Source organism: Rousettus aegyptiacus, unplaced genomic scaffold, assembly GCF_014176215.1.
Source record: "Rousettus aegyptiacus isolate mRouAeg1 unplaced genomic scaffold, mRouAeg1.p scaffold_m13_p_7, whole genome shotgun sequence".
NCBI classification, from domain to species: domain Eukaryota; kingdom Metazoa; phylum Chordata; class Mammalia; order Chiroptera; family Pteropodidae; genus Rousettus; species Rousettus aegyptiacus.
The window spans coordinates 15,680,456-15,704,414 of record NW_023416310.1 but is presented as its reverse complement, the minus strand read 5'-3'; the positions used below and the strand labels follow the sequence as shown (position 1 = coordinate 15,704,414).

The following is a 23,959-nucleotide window of genomic DNA, read 5'->3' as shown; positions in this document are numbered from 1 at the left end:
CACAGGTGCTAGGCTGGCTCCCCTGCCACCTTCGTCCCTCCACCGTCCCTTCCAAGGACTTTGCTTTCAAGACACCAGAGGCAGGAGGCTTCAGGATGGAGCGAGCACCCTGTCTGGCTCCGCCACAGGCTCTGCCGCCCTCCGAGAGCATTTTAGATTCTTTGGCAATTTTCCATCCCAGAATCTGTGCCCACTAAACGAGCAGCAGGAAAAGGACTTCACCCTTCTCGGCAATCTTTCTCCAAACGGGCAGAGTCAGCCGAGAGGGTGTGATTGACCTTTGGGAAAGGAGTGGCGGCCCGTTAGTGCGAGGGCCGCAGGAAGAACAGGGCCTCCGGCTTCTTTCGGTTTCATTCCGAGGGTGGACAGTCCTGGAAATGGGAGGTCCCACCCGGGATGTTCGGGCCTGCTCTGAGAGGGAGTGTTTCGTGGGCTCGAGTTGGTGGCCAGGGGGTGAATCTGACTTGCTTTCATCTCTTCAGATCTTCCAATAATTTAATCAATAATAGCGTCTGGAAAGACACACTGAAAGAACCACATCTTAATGATTCCGTTAGAATGAATACAGCAGAGCCTGTCCTTCGAGGGCCTTGAAGAAGGAAAATGTATAGGTTTTCCCCATAAGCCCGTTTCCATGAAGAGCCTTGTCCTAAATGTCTCCTTACTAGTCACCTGCATCCATTCTGCGTTCCACTGATCCCGTCTGTGGCCATGCTGAGCCTCTATCCTCAGAGGGGACAAAGAATGACGTGCTTCCTCAAACGGTCCCTCACTCGCGTCTCCCCCTGCCACCCCACAAGCGCCTGTACACTCGGGGGGCACCTGGTCCTGGCCTTTGCGCTCTTGCTCCCCGTTCCGGCCCTTGAATTGCCCGTATGTCTTCCGCACAGCTTCCCCGCCAGCCTGAAATTACCCGGAGTGTGGGGAGGGACGGGGGTAACCGCGGACGTCTGTCCAAGGAGGAGTCCCACTTGCCTGTGAGCGATTCGGAGTGTCCCCACCCTGCCCTGTGTCCCTAGTTCTTGGCACGGGGCTTTACACAGAGTGGGGCCAGTGATTGCTGGAAAGATCTGGGAATCGAATTCCCCAAACGTGAGTCTCTTGGAAACTATAAAAATGATCAGAAATTATTGAAGAGAAGGCGGAAAGGGCGTAGGCAATGAACTACGTCCCCATCGCAAAATCCTCCTCTGCTTTATGCCAGGAGCTCGGCTTCAGACTGGGGGGCTCTTTCTGTTGGGATGGTTCCAGGAGTGTCTCAGAAGCGGGGCCACCCGCACCCCTGCATGCGAGCGTGTGGAGTCTCCCTTCACAGGCCCTCGGAGCTCACGTGTGCTGGGGCTTATGGGGGGAAGGGCTGGAGCAGGGGCTGGTGTGGCTCCGCACAGCCACCCCACGGTGGGGTCCCGGGGCGTGTGGAGGGGAGGAGAGTAAAACCTGGGCCTCTGGTCACAGCAGTTCTGCTCGCCTCTCTCTGCCCCTCACTAGGGGTTATGTGTGTCTGTGACTGCGGGCATGATGGTTAAACCTAACACGGCGGAAGCCCAAGGGGGTGAAGGCAGAGGGGCTCCTGGCCTCTCTGTGTCCCTGGGAGGACACAACATGAACCCAGGGAGGAACGGCTCCTGCATTTTCCTCAGGCCCTCAGAGGCAGGCTGAGGGTCATTATACCTCTTTGGCAAGAACAGAAAATAGAAATCCCGAAAGGCCACATGACTCACCTCAAGAAACAATCAAAAGCGCACCTGGAACCGGAATCCAGGTTTTCTGGCTCCTTACCCAGTGGCTTTTGCCCTAACTTGTTACCCTCCTAATTTCTCACGAACTAGTCCACGCCTGCAGGAGGCGTCCATGTGTCCTAGCAGCTCTGCTCACTCCCGGAGCCATGGGATGATCTGGCCATTCGACCATGAGGCGCCCTAGGGAGACCCCTCCCTGTTTTTGCTGGCCTCGCTGCAAGAACCCTGAGAACTCTCACTGGGAAATGTCTGGCAGTTGGTTGGACAGGTTTGGAGAGAGTAGGGGAACCGTCCACCCAGGAAAGCCACCTCTTCCTCCTCAGAGCCCTATGACAGCTACTGTGTCCCAGGCCCTTGGCCTCCAGCGCGCGACCTTCTGTTCCCCTCGGTACACCTGCCCATCCTTGTCCTGACCTGCAGGTCGGGTTATGCGATATCGCGTATGCCCATGTGAATGGAAAGGACACCACGCCGACTCGATGGAGCCAGTTTTCACCGCTGCCTGCACCACTAATGACACTCGGCAGCAAGATGAGGGGAGAGAGGGGCCCGTTCTGTCTGCTCCCTCTAGCTTCTCTCTGTCTCGGGTGTGAGGTGCTTCATTCATTCTCCGGCCCTCCTCCTCCCCACCATTTCTTCTCGTCAGACCAGCCTCCTGCCGACGCTTGCTAATGCCTCTGGCTCCTCCTTTTCTCCATGCCCTTTGCTCACAAAGGTCCTCTTGACTGAAAGTGCCCTCCCTGACCTCCCCTGACACATCCTACGAAGCCGAGTCAAATCCCACCTTCCTGGGGCTCTCCTGACCTCTTGCTCATATCAGTTTCTGGGTGCACGGCCCAGCACATCACTGCTGGCTGAGTTCAAGTTCACTCTTGTTCCTCTGGGTTGACCGAGTCTTCCAGCTACACCCTAGGCTTGGGGAGGGCATAGGCCCTCGGACCCAGCACAGGGGGAGGCACGTGGTAGGTAGGTGCCATTTTGCTGCTTGGGAGAGAGGTGACGTAGGATGAGGAGGAGGAGATAGGTTTAGCTGAGCTGGAATAATCAGACCTTCTCCCGCAGGGAAAGGGTGGAAGGAGGGGAGCCCCCGCCGGAGGGTCAGGCTCCTTTCCTCTGCCCTTCCCAGGAAATCAGCAGCCAAGCTGGTTCCTGAGGGAAATAGTCCAGCCAAGGGTCAGGCTCACTAACAGAGGTCCTTGTTCAAAGAGATCACATGCTTTCTTAAGGGACAGCGTGGTTCCACTGCCATGGGCGGTGTGTCTGGAGCTGGCCCCGCTCCCCGCCCTGCTCTCTCACTGGCAAATGCGCACTGATGCGCACAGCTGCTCGTGGTCCTCAGCACAGCACATCGGCTGAAACGATGGAGAAAATGTGTCTGATCCAAGGAAGAAGAAAACCAAGTATCTGTCACTAGAATACTAAAAATAGGGCAGCTTCGATGGGGAAAAAATAAAATAAATGGCAACATCAGGTCTCTGTCTGGTGCTCTGGGAAGGCGCAGAGTTTTGACATTACCTACCACCCCCTGACGGATGCCGGCTAGCCCCGGGCAGCCTTCGAGGTGTGGGGCGAGCCTGCCGCAGCTAGAGGCAGAAGGGCCCGCCCAGACGGGCCCTCGCTGCGGGCCAGGACTGAGCTGCACGCCGGCCATGTCTCGTGTCAGGTGTTGTGATCTGGGTTTCGCAGAAAGAGGGTCGACACCCTAAATTTACCCAAGTTGGGGGAGGTGGGATTGGGATTCGAAGCCAGCTTTTCATCACTCCGAAGCCCGAGGCACCTTCCTGGGCCTTTGAAACCACAACCGCGGTGGCACTTAAGTGTGAGGTGAGGGAAAGTCGCTGGGGATCACTGTGTGAGCCACCCCCCCACCTCAGCACCCCACTCCCAGCGAAGACTCCCACACGGGCTCCGAGGAAACCTCCCCGCCTCTGGGCACAGCAGGCCTGGGCTGCACTGTCCGGGCTACGCCCAGCCTTGGGACAAGGAGGGGAAGCTCCCCGTTGTCAGAGCTGGGAGGCCACCAGGTGTGAGAAGAGTCCCTGGCAGCCCAGAATCACCATTCTGGGATCCGGCGGGCATCCTGCTGCCCCCCCATCCACGCAGCGGGGAGAGTGGGCACGGCGGTGGAGACCCTGCCCCTCCTGCGGGCCAATGCCCCAGGCTGGCACAGCAGCCTCCTGGGACCCCCAGCCACTCACCATGGTGTTCCAGAGATTCACGGCGAGTGCGATGGGGTCCTCGAGTGGCCACTGTTCCTGAAAAAGAACAGGAGCCCCTGTGTTACCCCAAGGGTGAGCGGACCTGCCACGCACTTTGAAGCTCTCCCTGGCGGCGATGGGGTGGCCAGGATCCGTCCACGCGCCTCCTCTCAGCCCCGTTCCAAGTGGGCACTTACAGGACCTCTGTTTGGTGTCAGGGCTCACAGGTGAGGGCCTGCAGGAGCAGGTCTCACCGTGGCTGCTCCTGATCATCATGGGGATCTCCATGACTGAACTAACCAGCAGGAGGAGTGGTGACGGGGAAGTGACTCGCACGTGGTCTGAGCGGGAGCAATGTTCTCCCCCGTCCTTTTAAACCACTATTTAAACATGGTTTGAGTCCTGGAGGGGGCACAATGACTCCGGCCAAGAGATGACAGGGAGGGACTGTCCCTGGCACCTAGTGCTGAAGCCTCAGCGGGGAGACCCTGCTGAGCACGTGGTGACACACCGGCCATGCTCATGGTCTGGGCACCCCACTGGGGTAAGAGGCATTTCCTAAGCTACCTGGTGGAGTCGGGGCAACTCACACCACCCTCTCTTCCGAGGGCAGATGCAGAGTCTACAGAAGGAAGAGGGCGACCTCATGCCCCGGAAATCCTATCCTGAATCATCACAACAGCTACAGGGTACTGAGGGCTTCACACATTCACTCACGTGATCCTGACAACCGCCCGGGAGGGAGGGAATGTTAATAACAGCCCTGATTTCTCCGGTGAGGACCCCCGAGGTAGAGAGTCGTCCGGACAACTTCCCCGAGGTCACAAAGCTGGTGCATTTGAGAGCCGGGCGCCTCTGGCCCAAGTGCCTGCTCCTTACGTCTGGGCCGCTCTGCCTCTCGGAACCTCCAGCCCCATGGGGGAAGCGTCATGAAAGGATAAGGGAATGTCGCAGCGTTTTCCTGAGACCGCGCATCCTGGGCTCAGCGGGGGAACTGGGCGGGAGAGGGCGAGGGCGTAGGTCACCCGCACTCACCGAGGGTGGTTCCAGGGCCGGCTGGGAGAGGAAGGGCTGGAACACTGCCGCGAAGCCCTCCTGCTCGTTGTACCTGCTGGAGGCCAGGAGCCGCTCCCAGCTTTCCTGAAGGGGGCGGGGCAGAGATGTGCACCCGGAGCGCGAGCGGGGGCGTCGCAGTGGCCCCTCGGTCACCGGCGCACATCACGTGCTGCTCTGAATTAAACGCGAGTAGGAAGCTCCCTCTCGTCTCACCCTTTGGGGCCCTTGGATTAATTAAATCGGGTTTTCCTTTGTCTCTGAAGTCTCAGCATCAGGTAACCCAGAGATAGACCTGAAAGATGTTCTCCAGGAGTTTGAGAAGGACACACAAGCCCAGCACGCAGCTAGGGCCCCTGGGCTCTGTTCAGGGCTACGTTCCACAGGGGCATGTGCCGTTTACCGTTTGAAACGCATTATTTCCCGAGAGAAGTGCCACACAGCTTTAGATACAACGTTCTTTTTAAACAAAAGTCATCATGTGAGCACATGTCAATAAAAACTGTGCTTTGAGCTGTTTGCTGGTGGAAATGATGGCTCCCACTAATCCATCTTCACTCTCTTGGGGGTCTCTTTGCTAACTAGAATGTACTTCTTTGGGAACCCTGAGTTTCTCGTGGGCTGCAGTCTGAGGCAAAATCAGCTGACCAGCCACAGATGCAGTGGCAGAAGCGGCTACCAAACCCATCTCCGAATGAATATGCAAAGTCCTTCACTATCTTTTACTGAAAGCGCCACCCCCACCCCCCACCCCCCACCGAGCTGCCAGCATTGTCGTCCCCACTTTACCTACAGGGATACCAGCTCACCCCCAGGGAGAGAACCGAGAGTAGCACTCTTTGGTTGCACATTCGGTTGGAGAAGTCTTACTGCAGCGAACTTGTCATCTAAGTGTCCCTACTGCCCCTGTTCTCTTCCAGGACCGCCCCCCCCCCTACCCCTGCGAGCCAACTGCCGGTCTCCCAGAGCATGCTCACCTGATAGGACCACTGTGTCACAACCTTGGACAGCTTCGCGGTCTCCCCCGAGCAGCCGCAGGGCTCTCCCGTGGAGCTGCAGGAAATGAGAGTGTGGATACAGCATCAGGCTGCCCCATGGAAAAACGGGGGGCTGGGGGGGAAGACCTGGGAGTCGCTCAGGGAGTGGGAAAGGAGAAACGGAAAGTCTTAGCGGGTGCCGGAGAGGGCAGGAAGCACGTGTCGGAGAGAATAAAGGGCAGAGTGGAAAGGTGCGCTGCCGTCTGGCTCCCTGGCGTGGCGAAGGGGCGTGGAGACAGGCTCTCACCCCCGCCCGATGGACCCCCCCTTGTTGCTTCCATCCCCCCCCCCCCCCGCGATTCTCCCTCCGCCAACTCCGGGTGTCCTTTCTCTTCAAAAGCCCCCTTCGTCTCAGCAAGGTCCTCTCCTTTCCATTGTCTCCACCTCCAGCCGTCCCTACCCTAACTTTTTCCACGTGAACGTCTCTTCTGAGTGCTAAGCCAGGAATCTTAAAAGACTAAGAACGTCTATGACGAATTTCAGAAATATGTGGGAATCATGTTCTGCGAAGATAAAATATACTTAGGCTCGAATTTGTTCTTTCCCGTTTCTAGGACCATCACGTCTGGGCTTATGGATGCTTTGCCAAACCTGTTTTTTAGACTTGCAGATCATCCTGGTGGGGGCAGGTCATCCGGCACTATATTGGCCAGACTGAATGGTTCATCCTTTCCCTCAGTCCCCAAAACAACACTTGGCGGAGGGCTCCTGCCCCCGCCTGACCTCACTCACCAGATGTGTGATCTCACACATGTCACACACGTACTAGCTCTCGGCCTCCACCCTTTGGATTTGCCTCATAGAATTAATGCACGCGAAGTGCCCCGCACAGTGCGTGGCACGTGGCCGCCACTCAACAAACACTAGGCCCATTCCACTCCCCTTTTTACCTGAGATGGGTCTCCTGATGCCAGGGAGAGGCCCCCACAACCTCAGAGAGGTCCACCAGGTTCACGAATGCTTTAGGGACCTAGGAGTATACAAGGGAGAAAACGGACGTTTTCCAAGTCACCACTGCTTCCCAGGGTCCCTAGTTTGAGCCGAGCTTAGAGTCTGGGTAAGTCTGTGGAGCCTCTTTGGGAGATGCTTGCTTGAGGTTGGTCCTGAACTGCCAGCCCTGCTGGTTATGCAGAAATGTGTCGTTCGCCATCCCTCATGGTGGGCAGGGCACCTCCCCACCACAGTGTCAGCAGGGGAGCAGGACCACGGTGGGTGGGACTCGAAACCCTCTCTGGAAGCTGCGACAGAAAGCTGCCCCCCCAGGGAGCTCAGGGTAGGTGTGAGCCACAGAGCTCCCCCTGGAGTCTTGGAACCGGCATCACTCATCGTGGCCTCGAAGCTTCCCCAGGCCCCTCCAGGCCACCACCGCCCCAGACTCAGTCAGAGAAAGGTCTCGGGGAAGGGCGGGGTCGCCAAGTCCCCAGTGAAGAGCTGTGCTCTATTCCTTCTTCCTCTCCAGATGACTCTGTCAGAAATATCTTTTGCAAGAGTTGTAGGGCTCGATACTCCACCCAGGTTTTCCTTAAAAGAGTGCAAGATGGGCTCTTCCAGACCCTTTCCCTGGGGTCTTTATCTCCCTCACTGGAAATCTGGCACTACTCCATGTTTCTCAACCTAGTGGAGGCTGTTTGAGAGTATCCAGAACCTGCTCTGCCAGCCCTCAGAAGGGCAGCTTTCTCGTGGCTACAAAAGCATCCGTGAGGAAGCTCCAGGTGCGTGGTTCCGCAGAGCTGGCGGAGCTGCAAGCCTCACCTCCTGGAGTAGGTAGTCCAGCATCCTAGTCAGCTTGTCCATGCCACTCATCACGTCCTTTTCCTGTGAGAGGAGAGATGTGCTGAATGCAGGTGAGGACAGGGAACGCGGGGCCAAGGATGCCTCGGTTCACATGGCCTGTCCCTTCCCCTCCCCGACCCCTGCCCTCAGCAGAGATGACAGTGACAAAGGCTCTACTAGACCCCAGTTTCACTTAAACGAGTGTACAGTTCCCAGAGCTTCCTAGGATTTTGTTCATTTTCTGACTTCCCCAACCCATCGTCTACCAGGAAAAAAACAAACTCCCCCAAATGAGAAGTTTCATGTCCGGAAAGGGACAATTCAAGGTCAGGGCAATTCTAAAGCTCACATCCAGGCATGGGAAACAGGATTTACTCCCCGAGGCTGCTGGAATCACTTTTGTCTGAAGAATATCAGATCCAAAGGGGGAACACAATTACCCTTGGATTTAAGGACCCAGATGGACCTTAAAACTTCTACACGGCCACTCCTTTATCAGAACTCTTCCCGTCACATTTTCCCCAAGTAAGAAAAGAGCTCCTGTCATTGAGTATTTAAAGACATCCCCTCCCCACTGATTCCTTGCAAGTGATGAAAAATAAATAACTAAATAAGACTAGCTCAAAAATAGACCCTGGCCTACCTTTCCAGAGTAAAAACAAAAACAAAAACAAAAAACGGCAAACAAAAATAAACTTTATAACAACACAAACTCCTAAGCTGCCTACAAACCAGCCATCCCCTGAGGCGACTTGGCTCAGGCAGGAAGACATGGGAGGCCCAGGAGCTGTGCTATTTCCTGGGAAGACACAGGCGGTGACTCTGGCGATAGCTGCCAATCACTCGGGCTGGGACCGCATGGGGGGCAGTGTCCCTACTCCCGAGTTTCTGCTTTGCTGGGGCGTTATCCTCTGGAAGCCAATTCAGCCCGCTCTGTTGCCATGGCCAGCAATGAAGCCTTGGCTCATTTTCTTCAGTCTGAGTGAGTCTCTCTCCGAGCATGACATTAAGCATCTCACTGTTCCTTCTGAAGAGCCTGAGGAACTCTGTCTAGAAAGGTCCTCACTGCCCATCCATACCCCTTCAGGGCACCTGCCTTCCCCAGGGACGCCGTGGAGCCCTGCGTGGTTCTACCCCGACTGCAAAGCCTGCTTTAGAGACCTCTTTGTCAGGGAGCTTACGGACAGCTGCAGAGAGAAATCAGGACCCATCCAGTCACTCCAGGGACAGAACAGTTGTGACGTGGTCACAACTAACTGTCCCTGTTACTTAGTGGAGGACATTGCACTCCTATAAAATGTCCCCTGTCTATAAGGTCGGACATAATGAACTCTTCCTTGAAACCAAAGGCAGGATGAAGCTTATTTCTCCAAATGAACCTGCATATTTTCGTTTACATCTTTTGCCCCTAGAGTCAGGAGAATGCTATATTAACAAACATGTACCTGAGACAAAACTTAACTTTTTCTAATAAACTATCTCCTTGACATTTATTCTAATGAGGCGTATTCGGTGGAAAGATACAGACAGTTCAGATTTCTTGAATATCCTGCCTGCCGGTGTCCCCTCCGAAATGTTGACACCTGCTTCCTAAAGCATTTGCCACAAATAATTACATATATTTTCTTGCAGCATCATTGGCTTTTTTTTCTCTTCGTGTTTTTTCTATTCTTTTTAACTGATTTTTTAAAAATCTTATTCATGAACAAAACTAGTCTTTAACTAGAGAGCTGTAAACAAGAGTCCAGACCCTACAAGCATCCCGCGGCGCTGCCCTGAGCCAGACCATCAGTTCCCTCGGAAGCACCTACCTGCCTCTGAGGAGCTGAAAACATCACAGCAGCCCTGAAGCATTGTCACTGCCTAACGGGTGGCTTCTGATTTTATTCTCCTCTGACCTCACTTTTAAGAAACTCCTAGAGAACAAATGTGCGCACAGGCCTTGCCTACTCCCTACAAAAAGGGCTGAAAGTCCTAGTAGGGGAGGAAAAATTCCGGGTCCTAAGTAGGGGAGACAGGAGGTTATCACTTCTTAACAGTAAAACACCCTTTTCTCACACGAACTACTTCAGGAAACTTGACCTATGATGCAGGAAAAGGCAGGGCTGCTCCGCGAAGTCAGCTAGAAGCCTGGAGCCCACCTCTACGCCTCGCCTCGTGTGTGCCCTCAGAGGAACCTCCCGTGGCCCCTGGAACTCTGCAGAACCAGTCCCCAGGGAGAGATGGAACCTGAGATATGCTTTAGGAATGCAAAGTGCCCTGTAAGGACTTCTCTGGTCAGGGGCCTGGGCTATGCCACTGAGTGCACTTGAAGAGGAAGCTGTGGCCAGAGGCACCACCGGGAAGACCAGGAGGTGAGTGGAGGGTCTGGGCAGCAGAAGTGTGTGTGTGGGGGCGGGGGAGGGGGGATGAAGAGCAGCTGGCCGAGAGCCAGACCTAGGAGCTGCAAATGTTACATATGTTTCATATCACAACCCGGGACACATATCTAGAAACAAGCAAAAATAACCCTGAACTACCATTTACCTGACGGTATGCAATGAATACTAATGTTATAGTTTATTCTATCTTACTTCTATATTTATAATTTTAATTGCAATCTTTTAAATTGATTTCTGATCTATGAATATACTTTAATTTACAGTCTGAAAATCATTGTATTTTTTTTTAAAAAAGGTTCAAGTAAATAAGCAAGATTGTTCATAATAGTGAAAAACTGGAAACACCTAAATGGCCAACAATAGGGGACAACAAAATAAAATATAGTAAATTTACACAATATAAAACTATTTTGCAAATAATAGGAATAAGCGCAATTCATATGTATCAACATGACTAGATCTCAAAAATACTTGATTACTGAAAAAAATCACTCAATGGCGCATACAGTATACTACTACTCATGTTAAATCTTTCTAATTCACATAGACAAACACATAAACACACACATACACATACACACACACACACACAAAATACTACTAGGATTCACAGATATGTAAAAGGCTTGGTAATAAAAAGGAAAAGGAATAGAGGAGGTGGCCAAAGGGTATTTTAGCTTTAACGGTAATATTTTAGTTTTTTAAAAGGAGAAAACATTTGTGCATTGCTTATGTAACTAAAACTAATAAAAGTAAATAGTGCATAAATGGTTACATACACACAGAATGTACCATGTAGTTAAGAATGCTTGAAAGCATAAATACATGAAAGAATGCAAGAATTCAAATAAAAATGCTTGAGTGCAAGAATAGTACGAAAGAAATCATGAGTGAGTAAAGCATCAATGAAAGCATCCCAATATTAAAAAACAAAAATCGAACAAAAGCTAGCATGAACATACTCATCATAAATACAACAGCATGTGTCTCCATATGAAAAGAGAATGAATTTATGCATGAACAGACAACTTTGGATGGACAGATAAATTCGTGAGGAATACGGCAATGCCTAAGTGTCGTTTGAGCGCTTTAATGCATGAATGTGTAAATCATCAAGAAATGCATAACAAGCAAACAGTGGGGAGGCGGAAGAGAACTGAGTGTGTAAATTTCACTGGGCGTCGGATAAAACTGAGGGTGAAGTAGAACAACAAACCTTTGAGGTCCATTTGCCACAAACCCAGGAGGTCTGCAGGAAGTCCGTTCAACAAGAGCTGACCAGGGGAGGTAGGCTCCCATCAGCATTCTCCCATGACCCAACATCTCTAAAGGGAGAGGTCTTTGGTGATGGGGCAGGAGCCAGTGGGACCATGGGGCATTTGGAGGAAGGCCCAGTGTGTGTCATGGAAGAAGGGCACAGAACCGAGGAGGACAGCACCTCAGGAAACAGCGATCCATGCCCGTGTCGTGGTGGAGGCCCTGGAAGGTGGCCGAGGGGAGGGTGGGCAGGGAAACAGATACCATCAGGCCCTGACAGGTGTAGGTATCCACCTGACATTTGCAATCCCTCTGCCTGCTGCTTACCTGTTGGGCGGAAGGACACAGGCGACACCGGCTTGTGTTACTGAAGAACACGTTGATGAGCTTCCAGTCATTGTGAAAGTCAAGTTGCTAAAGGAAAGGGAAACAGCATCAAAAAGAGATAGTGGTAAGGCCTGGTACAAAAAGAACTATTTCCCCCCTGTCTTTCAATTTCATACACCTATCCCCATGAAATCATATTTATGTATTTTTTTTTTCAAAGGAAGAATATGGTGGGAATCTAAAGTTGTATGAACCGCTCTGGAAGGAAAATTGGCAAAATGTATCAAAAACTGTTTTTTAGGGGCATACCCTTTAATCCAACAATTCTGTTTTTCAAAATGTATTTTAAGGAAATAAGGATACATGAAAGATTTAGCTACAACAATGAAGCCTTGTTCATAGCAGTAAAAAACTAAAAGCAACATAAATGTCTAAATATGGGATTGTTGTGTAAATTGTGGAACACTCATAAGGTGAAATATTATATATCTATTAAAAGTATATTGGAAAATTTAATTAATGTCACGTGAAATAGCATATTGAAGAAATCAGGTTACAAAAAGTATCGACGTCCAATAGCTTCCTTGTTTTATAAAATATATACAGGTGCTTGGAATAAATGTACTTGGAAAAAAGTGTGGAAAGAGAGGTACCCTGAGTTGTCAACGGTAATCATCTCTGGGTAATATTTTTTATGTTCATTTGTGTTTTCTAATTTTTCTACCTTTTAATAAACATGTGTCACTCATGGAACCAAAAGTAAACTTGTGTTTTGTTCTTTAAGAAGCAGCATGAGGTAGTTGAGGAGTGCTGGACTGTGAATCAGGCACTTTAGATTTTAGCTCTAACCAGCGGTGTGAACTTGGACAAGTCATGTAACTTCTGGGACTTCAGTTTCCTCATCTGTAAAATTACAGGGTTGGTTTCAAGACCTCCCAGCTATTCTCCAGATTGTTACAATTACTCCAGAAATTCTGGGATTCTCTCCTTAGGGAGAAACCAACTCTTCACGGCATAGCGCCTGCGTTTGTTTTTGTCCCTATATAACCTGTAACGATCTGGCTTTCATGCCTGCGTACCAGGGCCCCAGCACGTATGTTACAGAGGCCTGCACCTCAAACCTCAAAAGAATATGGTAGTTAATAATAACGGCAATCACCACTTCAGTGACAATGACGACTGCAGGGTTTCATAGTGCCAGGCACGCCCAACTCCTCATTTCATCCTCCCTAAGTCCTGTGCTATAGCTTCTTTTATTACACTCATTTCATAAATGGGAAAACTGAGGCTGAGAGAGGTTAAGTGCCTTACTCAAAATCACATAGCTAATAGGTGGAGGATTCAAGATTCACTCTCAAACTGGATGCCCTCTAGAACCCGAGCTCTCAACCACCTCCCTGAGTAAGATGTCACTCTCTCCCTCTGCTGACTTTTGGCAGGACCCCACAGAATAATGCCATTGTGCACATAAGAAGTGGCCCTATGTTTTAAGGGTCTCCAGAGAATCACCATGGGAAGGGCATTTTTGGAGCGCCCAGGCTGTCCTTGCTGAACTCAGGGCACGATGGCTGCAGAGTCACGGCTGCCTGATGTGTTTGGTCTGACGGCCTTGCACCGGGCACAGGCAGCCCCAGAGAGTCCAGTGGGTTCTTACCTGGCTCTCTTTCATGCTCCTCACCAGCTCTTTTGCCTGAATCCACAAGTTCCTGCACAGAGGGAGCAGAGCAGAGAGAAAATCAGATAAATACAGCTTTGCCCAGGGCTGGAAGTTTGTGCCTCGCCCCTGCCCGGATGCCAGTCTCTGAGCCCAAGGCTGCACTGCGCCTCCCCTGGCTTCTGGAGGGCAGACATTGGCCCGACTTTTGAAATCAGGCCTATTGGGGAGACTGAAATCAGCCAGGAGAGGCATTTTGGCTTTGACTTAACACGGACTTCCTCTTTTTAAGCCTTTTTGACTTTGCCAGACCTTCCTGCCCAGATGCCCAAGACTGGCAGAAGTCCACAGCCCTGGAGAGAGATAGCAAAGGGACTTACTCGGCACTACTGTGGGGTTCCACTCTCTTCCCAGGGGTGCACACGGGACTCAGCACAGAGGGACTGAAGCGTCTGACGACTTCTGAAAGGACTAAAGAGAGAGCGGGTTCGAGGCTGTGGCTCTGACAGCTGGAGGTCGCCCGTGGAGTCGGGAGGAGGTACCATGGTTGCTGCCCCCGTTCCAAAGCAGGACCTCGCACTGCCTCGGGCTGCAAGGGACTAACATCTGCTAAGTCCTAGGCCATGCCCGGTGCTAAGCGCTTTACATATATGAAGGGGAAACTGAGGCGAGAGAAGCTAAGCAACCCCCTTGAGGTCTCCAGGCTAACCAAAATTGCTGGGATTTGAACCAAAGCCCTCAGATGCCAAGCTTTTTACTGTTGTGTGCTACCGCCCCATTAGAGAAAGCGTGCTGGGACTGAGACCCAGGCAGGCTGCCTCCCGGTCCCCCACCCCCCTCCTTCTGAGAGTGACAGCAGGGTGGGAAAGCTCCAGGGAACGTACAGAGAACATGTCCCAGAGCTGACAGCCAGAGGACCGCTAAAAATAGTGCTGTCAAGGAGCAGTTGTGTCTTGCTCCCTGGAGACATGAGAGGGCATACCGGGGAGAGTGGGATGGGAAGGAGGTGCCTCCGCCCCCTTCCCAGTCCCCCGTCCCTTCTGCCCCCATCCAGAAGTGTCTGGGGCTTCGTGGGAGCGGAATCCAGAAGGCAGCTTTAAAGGGGCTCCCTGTGCAGGGAGCTGACATTGTGCAGGCAGCAGACAGAGAAGGGGTGTGGAGCCAGGCTGGAGTCGGGAGGCCCGCCACTCAGCTCTGTCCGGCTGGGCGGCCACCCAAGTCGTGTGTGGCTCCATCTTCGTCCTGTCCCAAACTAATGAACTTCCTTTTCCCATTCTAAGTGCTGAACACCTTGCAGAAGGAGCCCATTTCCACACGTGGCGAGAAGGCAGAGACCTCTGAGGCCAGTGGAAGACTTTAGGGACAGTGTGTGTGCATGTGTGTGGGAGTGTGTGTGAGTGTATGTGTGATACTGTGAGTGCGCATGAGTGTGTATGTGAGTTGACTGTGAGCGTGTGTGTTGAGTGTGTGTGTGCATGTGAGTGCATGTGTGTGTGAGTTGAGTGTGAGTGTGTGTGCAAGTGAATGGTGTGACTCAGTGTGTATGGGTGGGGAGGACACTTTCCCTCCTTCACCTCAATTGCAATATTTATTTTATAAGCAAGGAAGTTATTACAAAATGAAATAGGCTGAGAATTAGACTGGGGTCTTCTCCTTGGTGCGGGGAAGCAATGAATGGCAGGCCCTTTCCCCCAGATGACACGCTCCTAGTCTGGTCCCGGAGGCCTGGGAGAGAAGGAGCCTCAGGACTCTGGCCCCGCCAGTGCCGGGGCCCCCCTCCCATGTCCCCTAACCTCACCCAATGCCTCCTGGCTTCTGTCTGCTCAGAGAAACCTCGGACACACTTCTCACAGGATATGTGCCTTTTCATACCCGGGCTCCCTGTCTGTCTCAGAATGCCTCCTCCTCTCTCTTCAGGCTCAGTGATGAAGCGGCCGATAGAATATTCTCTTCATTAACTAGAATGCTGTTGTGTTGGGAGGGATAGGGACCATCTAGAATCTGGCCACAAACACACACAACTCACCTGTCACCACTCCCATGCACACCTGCTCTGGCCTTTTTCCAGTCCTACAAGTAGAAGCAAACATGCAAGCGTCAGACGGCAGTCGTCCCCTGCCAACAACCCCTTCCTTGGGCTGCTTGCTGTGGTCTGTTTCATGACCAGCTTTGGCTCAACCTGGCTCAGGTTCTGGGCTTATCCTTCCTGGAGTCAGAGACGTAGCTTGGATGGCAGTGGATTTACACAAATGGGGCGCACAGCTCCATCTGAACCCTCCTCTCCACATCTCCAATAGGGCGCAAGCTGCAGACCCCTGTGTAGAATGAGGCTGAACCTGGTCCACCTTGCACGCTGTCCCCTGAGCAGAGCCATAAGCCTGGTGGTGGGAAGCGAGAATCCCCCCTTCGGCCTTTTCTGCTTTTTCTTTCACCCAGGGAGCCGGGCATGGGGAGTGTTGGACTGGAAGGCAGGAGGCTGGGTTCTGTCCCTGACTCTGCCACCTGCTCCTAAGAGAGCCAGTGCAAGGCCTCGCCGCGCTGGCCCTCAGGTTTCCCCATCAGTGAAACCAGGCGATGAGGGCGCGTCAACACTGAGGCTCCTCTCAGCCCTGCTTCTCTGCGATTCCGAGGTACTTACCGTTGGTGATTCTCTGTGCCCGCTGTTCCTGAGTCTGGAAGCTGGAAAAGATAGGAGGCGTTAGCAGCCATTCAGGGAAGGCGGCAGAGACTGTCCTCGAGAGACCCCGGCTGCCGGACAGCCCCTCTCGGTGATGACAGGGAACCCACGGGTCCAGGGAAGGGTCCGATCTGCCTGTGAGTGTCCGGCTTCCCGCACAGCAGCGTTGCTCAGAACCCAGAGGAAGAGACGGTGTGACCGTTTCCCTCAGCACAGAAACGGGCAGGAGATTTAAATGCATCGTGAAACCCTGTTAACACTCTCCATGGAAGCAAAAGAGATGGCGCTGCCGTGACTGTCCATAACCTAAAACTCATTTTGTTTATTGTCTGTCTCCCCCAACTGGAATGTAAGAGGCATGAGGGCCGGGATTTCCGTCTGTTTTGCTTTGGACTATATTCCTCGAGCCTAGGACGGTGTTGACACATCATAAGTACTCGATAAATATTTGTTCAATAAATACTTTTTGAAAGAACAAAATAAGGTTCTGATTTTCCTCTTGGTAAGATCCTAGATGACCAGGACCCTCCCTGTTGGAAAGGTGCCCTGGTTGTCGGGCTGGAGGTGACACAGGGTGACCCACCTGGGAACTGTGTCCTTTGCAAAGGTCCTAGGGGTGTTTGGAATCCTGCCCACCACATAGAAGGTGCTCAGGGCGCATTAGCTGCTGTCCGTAGTATTATTTTCAGAGATTTAAATTCCTAGAAGACAGTGTCTTCAGGTGTGGTGATGACAGGTGACAGCTGTACTCACGCTGGCTGTACCTAGCCTGCTGCTTCCCTTTAAAGAGTCTGTTTATCCTTAACCACCTGACTCAAATGACGGCCGGTCTACACCTCTGGGTCATGCCTCAGCACTCCTCGCAGGCGTACGGCTGACCGTGACATTTCTCCACCTGGGGACGGAGTCCCTTGCCTCTCCCCAAGAAGGAGCCAGTCAAAGACGCCAGACAGGTGACGTTGTGAGAAAAGCAGCTCTCCTGGGGCTGAGACAACATGGGAAAGCCTGTGCCCAGCCGGAAGGGGGTCCGACTAGGAGCAGAAGTCTTCCTCAGACCAAGCTTGATGGAGGGAGGGGTGTAGACAGGTGAGCGGGGAAAGGAAGGGGACCAAGAGGAATGAGGCTCAATGTGAGGGGAAGCACTCAGTGAGGTGGGTAAGCTGGGCAAACCCAGTAAACGCCTGTCTCTCTTTTGCCTGCCGCCACTCTTCACTGGCCGGATGCCCGCCCTGCGGCAGGGACTAGGGTGCTGGAGACACAAAGCTAAGTCACACACGGTCCTCGCCTTCCAGGATGTTGACATAGTGGCTTGTAACCTCCCTGGCACGGAAAACTATCTATGACGGTTATGCAAAAAACCAAGTCACAGACAGTGTATCACAGTCTGACCCGACTTAGGTCACACACACACCCTCTCTTGCTCTCCCCCTGCATCCCTCCCTCTCCTCCTCTTTCTCAAAAAAAAAAAAAAAAAAAAAAGTGTGTGTGATGAGGCAGAATAGGAGATGTGAATGGCAAACTCAGTTTTTTATACTATAAATATATGTATTTTGTTTGTATCTTATATTGAGCATGTATCATATTAGTTTGAAAATTGTTTTTATGAACATTTCCAAATCTGATCTTTAAAGTGCTATGAAGAAAAGAGTCCAGAGCAATTAAACAAACAAGTGCTGATTCCTTGGTTACAGAAAGCTCCGGGAACTCAAAGCAAACGCTTAGCAGTATGAACTGTTTCCTTTTCAAATTCACTGTTTTCCATTATTTTGCCCCGGCCTGATTTTTTCTACACCAGTTCATGGCAGCAGGCTCTCAAGGCAGACAGAGGGAGGCAGCCTCCTAGGAGCTGCGCTTTCAAGCTTTATCCTGAAGGCTGAGGTGCTCATCAGTATGATGACTCTGGGGCTGGGGGACCATCATGGACAGAAGCTGTATTCCAGCGCCACAGGCCTCAGGCTCACAGGAGGAGAAAGGATGAGCTGAGTGACAGGCAGGAGCTGTGGGGTCTGAATAATTCATGAGTAAGAAGCTCTTTCAGAGCTGAGACCAAAGAGAAGAAGTCATCGATTGGTTTAACTTTAGAAACCTGACTTGGGGTGGAGATTTTCCTGCAGTGAATTTCCCTGCCCAAAGTGGAAGAATATGAAGGTTCTCCGGCAAGTGTCACACATTCTGGGCTCTGGAATATAACCAGCCGCGTGCAGGGACGCACAGGCTCGGCAAAGTCAATGTGCCATTCTGTGCCATTCGTAACGTGAAACCTCTTTTCTCATTTATCCCCCCGACCCCCCTTCACATCCCTCCCAGCAGTAAACTTCCATCGGCACCCCCCATCCACACACACACACTCATTCAGCTTCAGCACCATCAACCAGCACAGATGGAATAAACCAAGGATGGAAAGCCCTGCCTGCCTGACTTCCCCGGGCTCCTGGTCAGTTTTCTAATGTGAAGTCTTGTCACTTGCATATGGCTGGCACCGTGCGCAGGGTGATGGGCTGGGGCCTGCAGCGAGGTGGCAGCCTGGGACCAGGCAAAGGGGCTGAGGTTAAAGGGGGGACGGGGACAGGGGAGGGACACAGGGAAGGAGACTGGCAGGTGGAGGTGGGAGGAAGACACTGGTGGGGAGGAAATGTTCTGGTTCAGGTGCAGGAGGTATGGCTGTGCTCTGGGCAGAGCCCCGAACACCTGCTGAGTGCTCTGTCCAGCTGGGACTTGAGGGGCGGGGTGGGGGGCAGGTAGCAGGCCTTTGCTAAGATGGGGGGGGTGCGGAAGCCAAGACCGACTGGGGAATCACACTGACATTCACTCTGTCTTCCAACCCTCTTCTCTCTAGATACCCCTCTCTCTGTTCATCTTCTTCTTACTACTTTTTTTTCTTCTTTGCTTAACCACGTAAAATGTACCACTTAAAATGCATGAGCAAAAATGGAAGTATTTTTTAAAGTTTACCAAGCAAATAAGGGCATTTTTTTCTTTATCTTATTAATAGAAAGTTTAAGAGATTATTTTTAAAATTCTGTGTGATCTTTGACTTAATATATCAATGGGTTTAATTTATTAATGAAAAAACTCCAAAAGTTTCCTCACCTGAACATAAAGGGAAGTATTTATTCAATTAGAGAGAAAAGGGAAAAAAGACTCAAAACCCCCTAGATTTTAGGATTTTTCCAACTCGGAGAATGTTACTCTCTCCCAAAATGAAACCTTCCATCTGATTACCGGGAGCTCATTCAGAGGGTCGTGAGTCCCAAACCCCACCTCCCACCTCTGTCTCTTCAAATACTCACAGTGTCCACATCGCCAATGGCTGCCACGAATTTAATATCCGAAGGTCTCAGAGAGTGGACTGCAAAAGCAAGAACACAGGTAAGAAGGTCAGGTCAACATTCCCCACCATGCAGGCAAAGGATGCCAAATGGGAGGGGAGCTCCACGTCTCCCAGTCAGCGGACAGCTGCTAAGCCTGAATCTGTTGGCCACGGGAGTGGAGAGCTGAAGACCAGGCCGTTGCTGGGAACCCTGGGAATCTGTTCTAAAGAGACTCCCTCCTCTCTGGAGGCCACACTGTGAACTGGACTTGGGCTCTCCAAATAGATGTCCCATGGAAGGCGACTTGTGGCCCTCATTTTCCCTTCTCACCTAGCCTTCTTTCTGCCTCTTGCTTCCCTCACCACCCCCTCCCCCCAACCCCTGCCTCATGGCTTTGTATTTCTGGGCCACCATTAATAAGTAAGAGGGCAACAAATTAAAATGGAAACCAAAAGGACCACATTGGCTTGAAGATTGCCAGAGAACAGCACTCAACGCCTGTAATCCGTGCAAACATCAGATTGTATGCAAATAGTGCACCAGGAAGCCAACTTGACTGACCTCGGTCACCAGTATTTTTAGAATTGAGTCTCTCTAGAAACCACTGACATACTTCCTGGTCATGCTATGGGCTCCCAAAGAAGCCATTTCCTAAGAAGTGCACTGGTTTCTTTTTCTACCTCCACTGCTTATAGAACAGAAGAGTAAGACTAGCGTGCTTAACTGGAAACCCTGGTCAGTGCAATGCAAACACAAATAAAGTCATTGAACAGCTATGATGCAACCACTTAATAGGATAAAGCCAGAGGAGATGACAAGCTCAAGGGCAACACTCATAGCACACAGGTGGGGAACACTCATAGCACACAGGTGTTAGACAAACCTAGCCCCTTTTAGGAATACAAATATGTCTAGACCAACCGCTCAGGCTACATTAGTAGATTGGGGAAGGAGCATGAGGGACTAGGCTCCAATCCACAGCTCCCATGACACTGTCTGCCCATCCGGAGGTAAGCACTCCTGGAGGCCACCCTCGCCAGGCAAGCTGCTGGGGGGCCATGCTGTTTTTATCTCTGAGTGGTGTGTCAGGCTGTGTCTGTCCATGAGGGGGGAAAAGAGGAGGTGTGAGGGGCAGAGAATCGGGCAGAGGGAGGGCTTAAATGCCCAAAAGGTACCAGAGAAGTAGGGTTGGAGCCCCTCCCTGCTGGCCACACCGGAGAGAAGATTCCAGCCTTCCTGGGTATGGCTTGGGGGTCACATACCGGACTTAGAAGGCACGTTGGATCCCGGCGTCTCTAGGTTGCACAGGAAAGGAAAACCTTCCAGGGTCTGCAACTGAAACCAGACATGGGAAACCTCAATTGCCTCACATGGACATATAGCAGGTCCCGAAAGTTTGGTGTAGTTGCTCTAGCTAGGCTCAAAGTCCAGGCACAAAACTGTCCATAGTCATGTTCTTCCAAACCGAGGTCACTAGTACAAGAGGCCATGTGTCTTTTCACAATGTTTTAGCAGGTGGCAGGTAAGAATGCCTCTGAACAGTGGGATAGAAAAGGAGGCAGGATGAAAAAGGAGAATAAAAATCAATTCTTGGGATGATGACAAAGTTCTGGAGGCAGGCAATAATGATGCTTGCACAACAAAGTGAATGTACTTAATGCCACTAAAATGTACATTCAAAAATGAGTAAAATAGTACATTTTAAATTATGCACATTAAGGAGAGACCCAGTATACCTACACTAGAAGATTTTTTTAAAAGTCCATCTATGCTATTCCATTTGTTTGTATTATCTACTTTCTCTTTTAACTTGATTATTTATACAAAAGGCATCATGTTAATATGCGGCTGGAAACTGGGTAAACTTGAAACTGGAGATTCTTGTGTCTCCATCAAATTGGTGTGTCCTAAGCCCAGAGGCAGAGGAGGGACTGGGTGACCAGTGCTTGGGTTCTCAAGACCCTCGGGCCTTCTCAGATGCTGCAGGAGTCCAAAGCTGCCCCTGCTTCTTTGAGTGACATAGAAGGCTTTGGGGAGGGAGATCATGTTCCCTTCCCAGAATTGAGAGTAGAAGAGGAAATAAGCAGGTGTTCAAATAATGTCATTTTGTTCAATGTCGTTTCATTATAACATTGATGAGATGCTGTAGGAACTTAACTCTTGTTTATATCAATTAGTCTATAGTAAAATTGGTTTTATTACAGGTCACTACAGGTTAACTGAGGACTTATACTCCAACAGGGGACAATACACAGTAAATGAGTTCCTTGACCACGTCTCACTATCACAGGAAGATTTAAGTTAATTTCTCCCGAGTTACTGATTGCAGTAAGAGATAAAGCATTTATTCTCCACTCTTATCTTGTAGATATTCTGGGAAGACCTTATCCAGATGCCTTTAGATAGCTCACAACATCTGCTTCAAAGTTCATAGAGATAACAAGCCCATTTATAACTCTTTCTAGACACTTCTGGGAACTACCCACTTAGTCTGCAGGGATGATGAGCTCCGAATTCCAGGAGACACACTCGAGCTGTCTCTGCTCTGCCAGGCCGCCAGGCTCTCCCTGGGGGAAGAATCTCATCCAGCCCTTTCCCTCACAGCCTCAGGAAGGGTCCTGCCGACTTGCCTGAACACCTGGATTTGTTCCCTGGAAGGGACCGTCTCACCCTGCAACACCTCTTAGGAGGACAAAGAGGACAAAGCCCTTACCTCAGTCCATAGCTGATCTTCCAATGTGTTCTCTCCAGGAGAGGTATCGGCCTGGGTAGCCCCTGGAAGAAAGCAAAAAGAGGTTATTTAGCTGGAATTCAAAAATTAATGGGAACTCAAATTTGCACCTTCTGTCACCTTGCTGCCAGCCTACACCTACATGCTCACCTTAGTAACACTTCTTGTGTCAGGAGAGTCTAATTCCATTCCTCCAACTATCACCTCCATCGTTTGGAACACTGTGCTTCCATTAAGGCAGCCCACTAAGGCAGAATCCCCAGGTTGGAAAGCAAAAGTGTTACCTGGGAGGGGTCAGCAATAACCCCATACCATGCACAGGCTCACCATCGCAGACTCCTTTACCAGTTCCCTAGCCAACGGTGGAACTCTAGGGGATGGTAATGTTAAATAGCTGCTGTTGTTTGGGGAGCCAGGGCAGAGCTGGAAAGGCAAAGGAGATTCTAGGACCATCTGAAGGGTGACGTGAGCTTAGGAGAAGGGCTAATCATGGGGTTTCCACAGCCATGACTGCACGTAGCGGCTGGACGGGCTGTCTTGAGGGGTTTTGCTGAAAGTAGCTGAAGTAGGAGAATAGGTAGGTAGGGAAACTGCAGAAACACTGTCCTCATCCCAGCTTACTTTGGGTCAGTCTTTTAGAACTTTTAAAAATTTTTTAAAAACATAACTTACATACAATAAAAATAGACTCGTTTTATGTGTACAAGTTGGTGAGTTTTCCCATAAAACATTTAACCTTTTAAATATGCAAATAATAGTATAGTACGATGAACAGCACTCTCAATAAAGGAACAACAACAAAAAAAGTCACCCACGGTGCCTCTGTCCCTACAACCAAAACTGATTTCCTTGTTGACACTTTCGTGTCCACCTTCAGGTAAACTTTTCATTCAGTTGTTGTTAACATGTATGTAATTTTGTACTCTACAAGCTCCCTTTAATGTTGTATCATGAGCATTTTTCATGTTTCATAATCTTGATGCTTGTTTATCTAAACAGCTTCATGATACATTTATGGTACTGATGTGTAATCAGAGATCCAGGTCCCTTGCTTCCTTTCACTTCTTCCCACCCAGTTCTCTGCCCAGGTGCGCTCTCCTTATTAAGGGCATACCATGTGAGAACCCCCAAACAACATTAGGCAAAGCCAAAGAGAGGCCTGACATGGGGGAGAGGGCTTGATTTCCACCCCTGCCTTTATCTGCAGCTTTACTTTTTTACCCTAAAAAAAATTTCTCTGGTGTTTCATGAGGAGCAAGAGTATGTTTCCAGTTCATCCCCACTGGGAAATCTGGCACTGATTTCCCCACTGGAGCTTGTAACAGGAAGGATGGCTGTAACCTGCCCCCAGATCTCAGTGACCCTTTTGAGATTCCCAGAAGAAAGCTTTCTGGGCAGAACGAGCCATGTGATGGGAAGGCACAGAGGTGTGGATAAGCACAGAGCCCTGGAAAGGCTGGGGCACAGGGTTAGTAACTGGGGGACAGGGAAGACGAGGGGAGGGCAGGCCAGGCTGCACAGACAGCCACTGGGCTGTGGAGCTGCCAGTACCAGCTCCATGAGCAACAGGAAGCTATGAGCAGGTTTTGAAGAGGGGAGGTGGGTTTTAAGCTGGTCATCCATCGCTTTGGGAGCAGTGTGTTAGATGAATTAGCAGGGCAGAGATTTGAGACTATTTTGGTAACACTCTTTTTAAGCCATGATAAAAACAGATACGGTAGCCAACACATATAGGCAGTTTCTATGTGCCAGGCACTGTTCTAAGCACTTATGTGACAATTTATTGAATCCTAACAACTCTATGAGATAAATATTATTATT

The 23,959-nt window shown here is 50.8% G+C and overlaps 1 protein-coding gene across 5 annotated transcripts in view; it reads right to left on the bottom strand.

The window, feature by feature from the left end:
- The window catches only part of PLB1 (phospholipase B1), a 144,620-nt gene that overhangs the window by 75,098 nt on the left and 45,563 nt on the right, over nt 1-23,959 (bottom strand). For all 5 annotated transcript variants that reach the window (XM_016145347.2, XM_016145345.2, XM_016145344.2 and 2 more), the window contains exons 3-15: nt 22,121-22,182; nt 20,670-20,742; nt 19,387-19,445; nt 16,058-16,098; nt 15,446-15,489; nt 13,800-13,890; nt 13,420-13,471; nt 11,766-11,852; nt 7,780-7,842; nt 6,918-6,997; nt 5,968-6,043; nt 4,973-5,077; nt 3,938-3,994 (exon numbers count right to left, since the gene is read on the bottom strand). In XM_016145347.2, the coding sequence (XP_016000833.2) occupies nt 3,938-3,994; nt 4,973-5,077; nt 5,968-6,043; nt 6,918-6,997; nt 7,780-7,842; nt 11,766-11,852; nt 13,420-13,471; nt 13,800-13,890; nt 15,446-15,489; nt 16,058-16,098; nt 19,387-19,445; nt 20,670-20,742; nt 22,121-22,182 (890 nt within the window). The remainder of the gene's footprint in view (nt 1-3,937; nt 3,995-4,972; nt 5,078-5,967; nt 6,044-6,917; nt 6,998-7,779; nt 7,843-11,765; nt 11,853-13,419; nt 13,472-13,799; nt 13,891-15,445; nt 15,490-16,057; nt 16,099-19,386; nt 19,446-20,669; nt 20,743-22,120; nt 22,183-23,959) is intronic.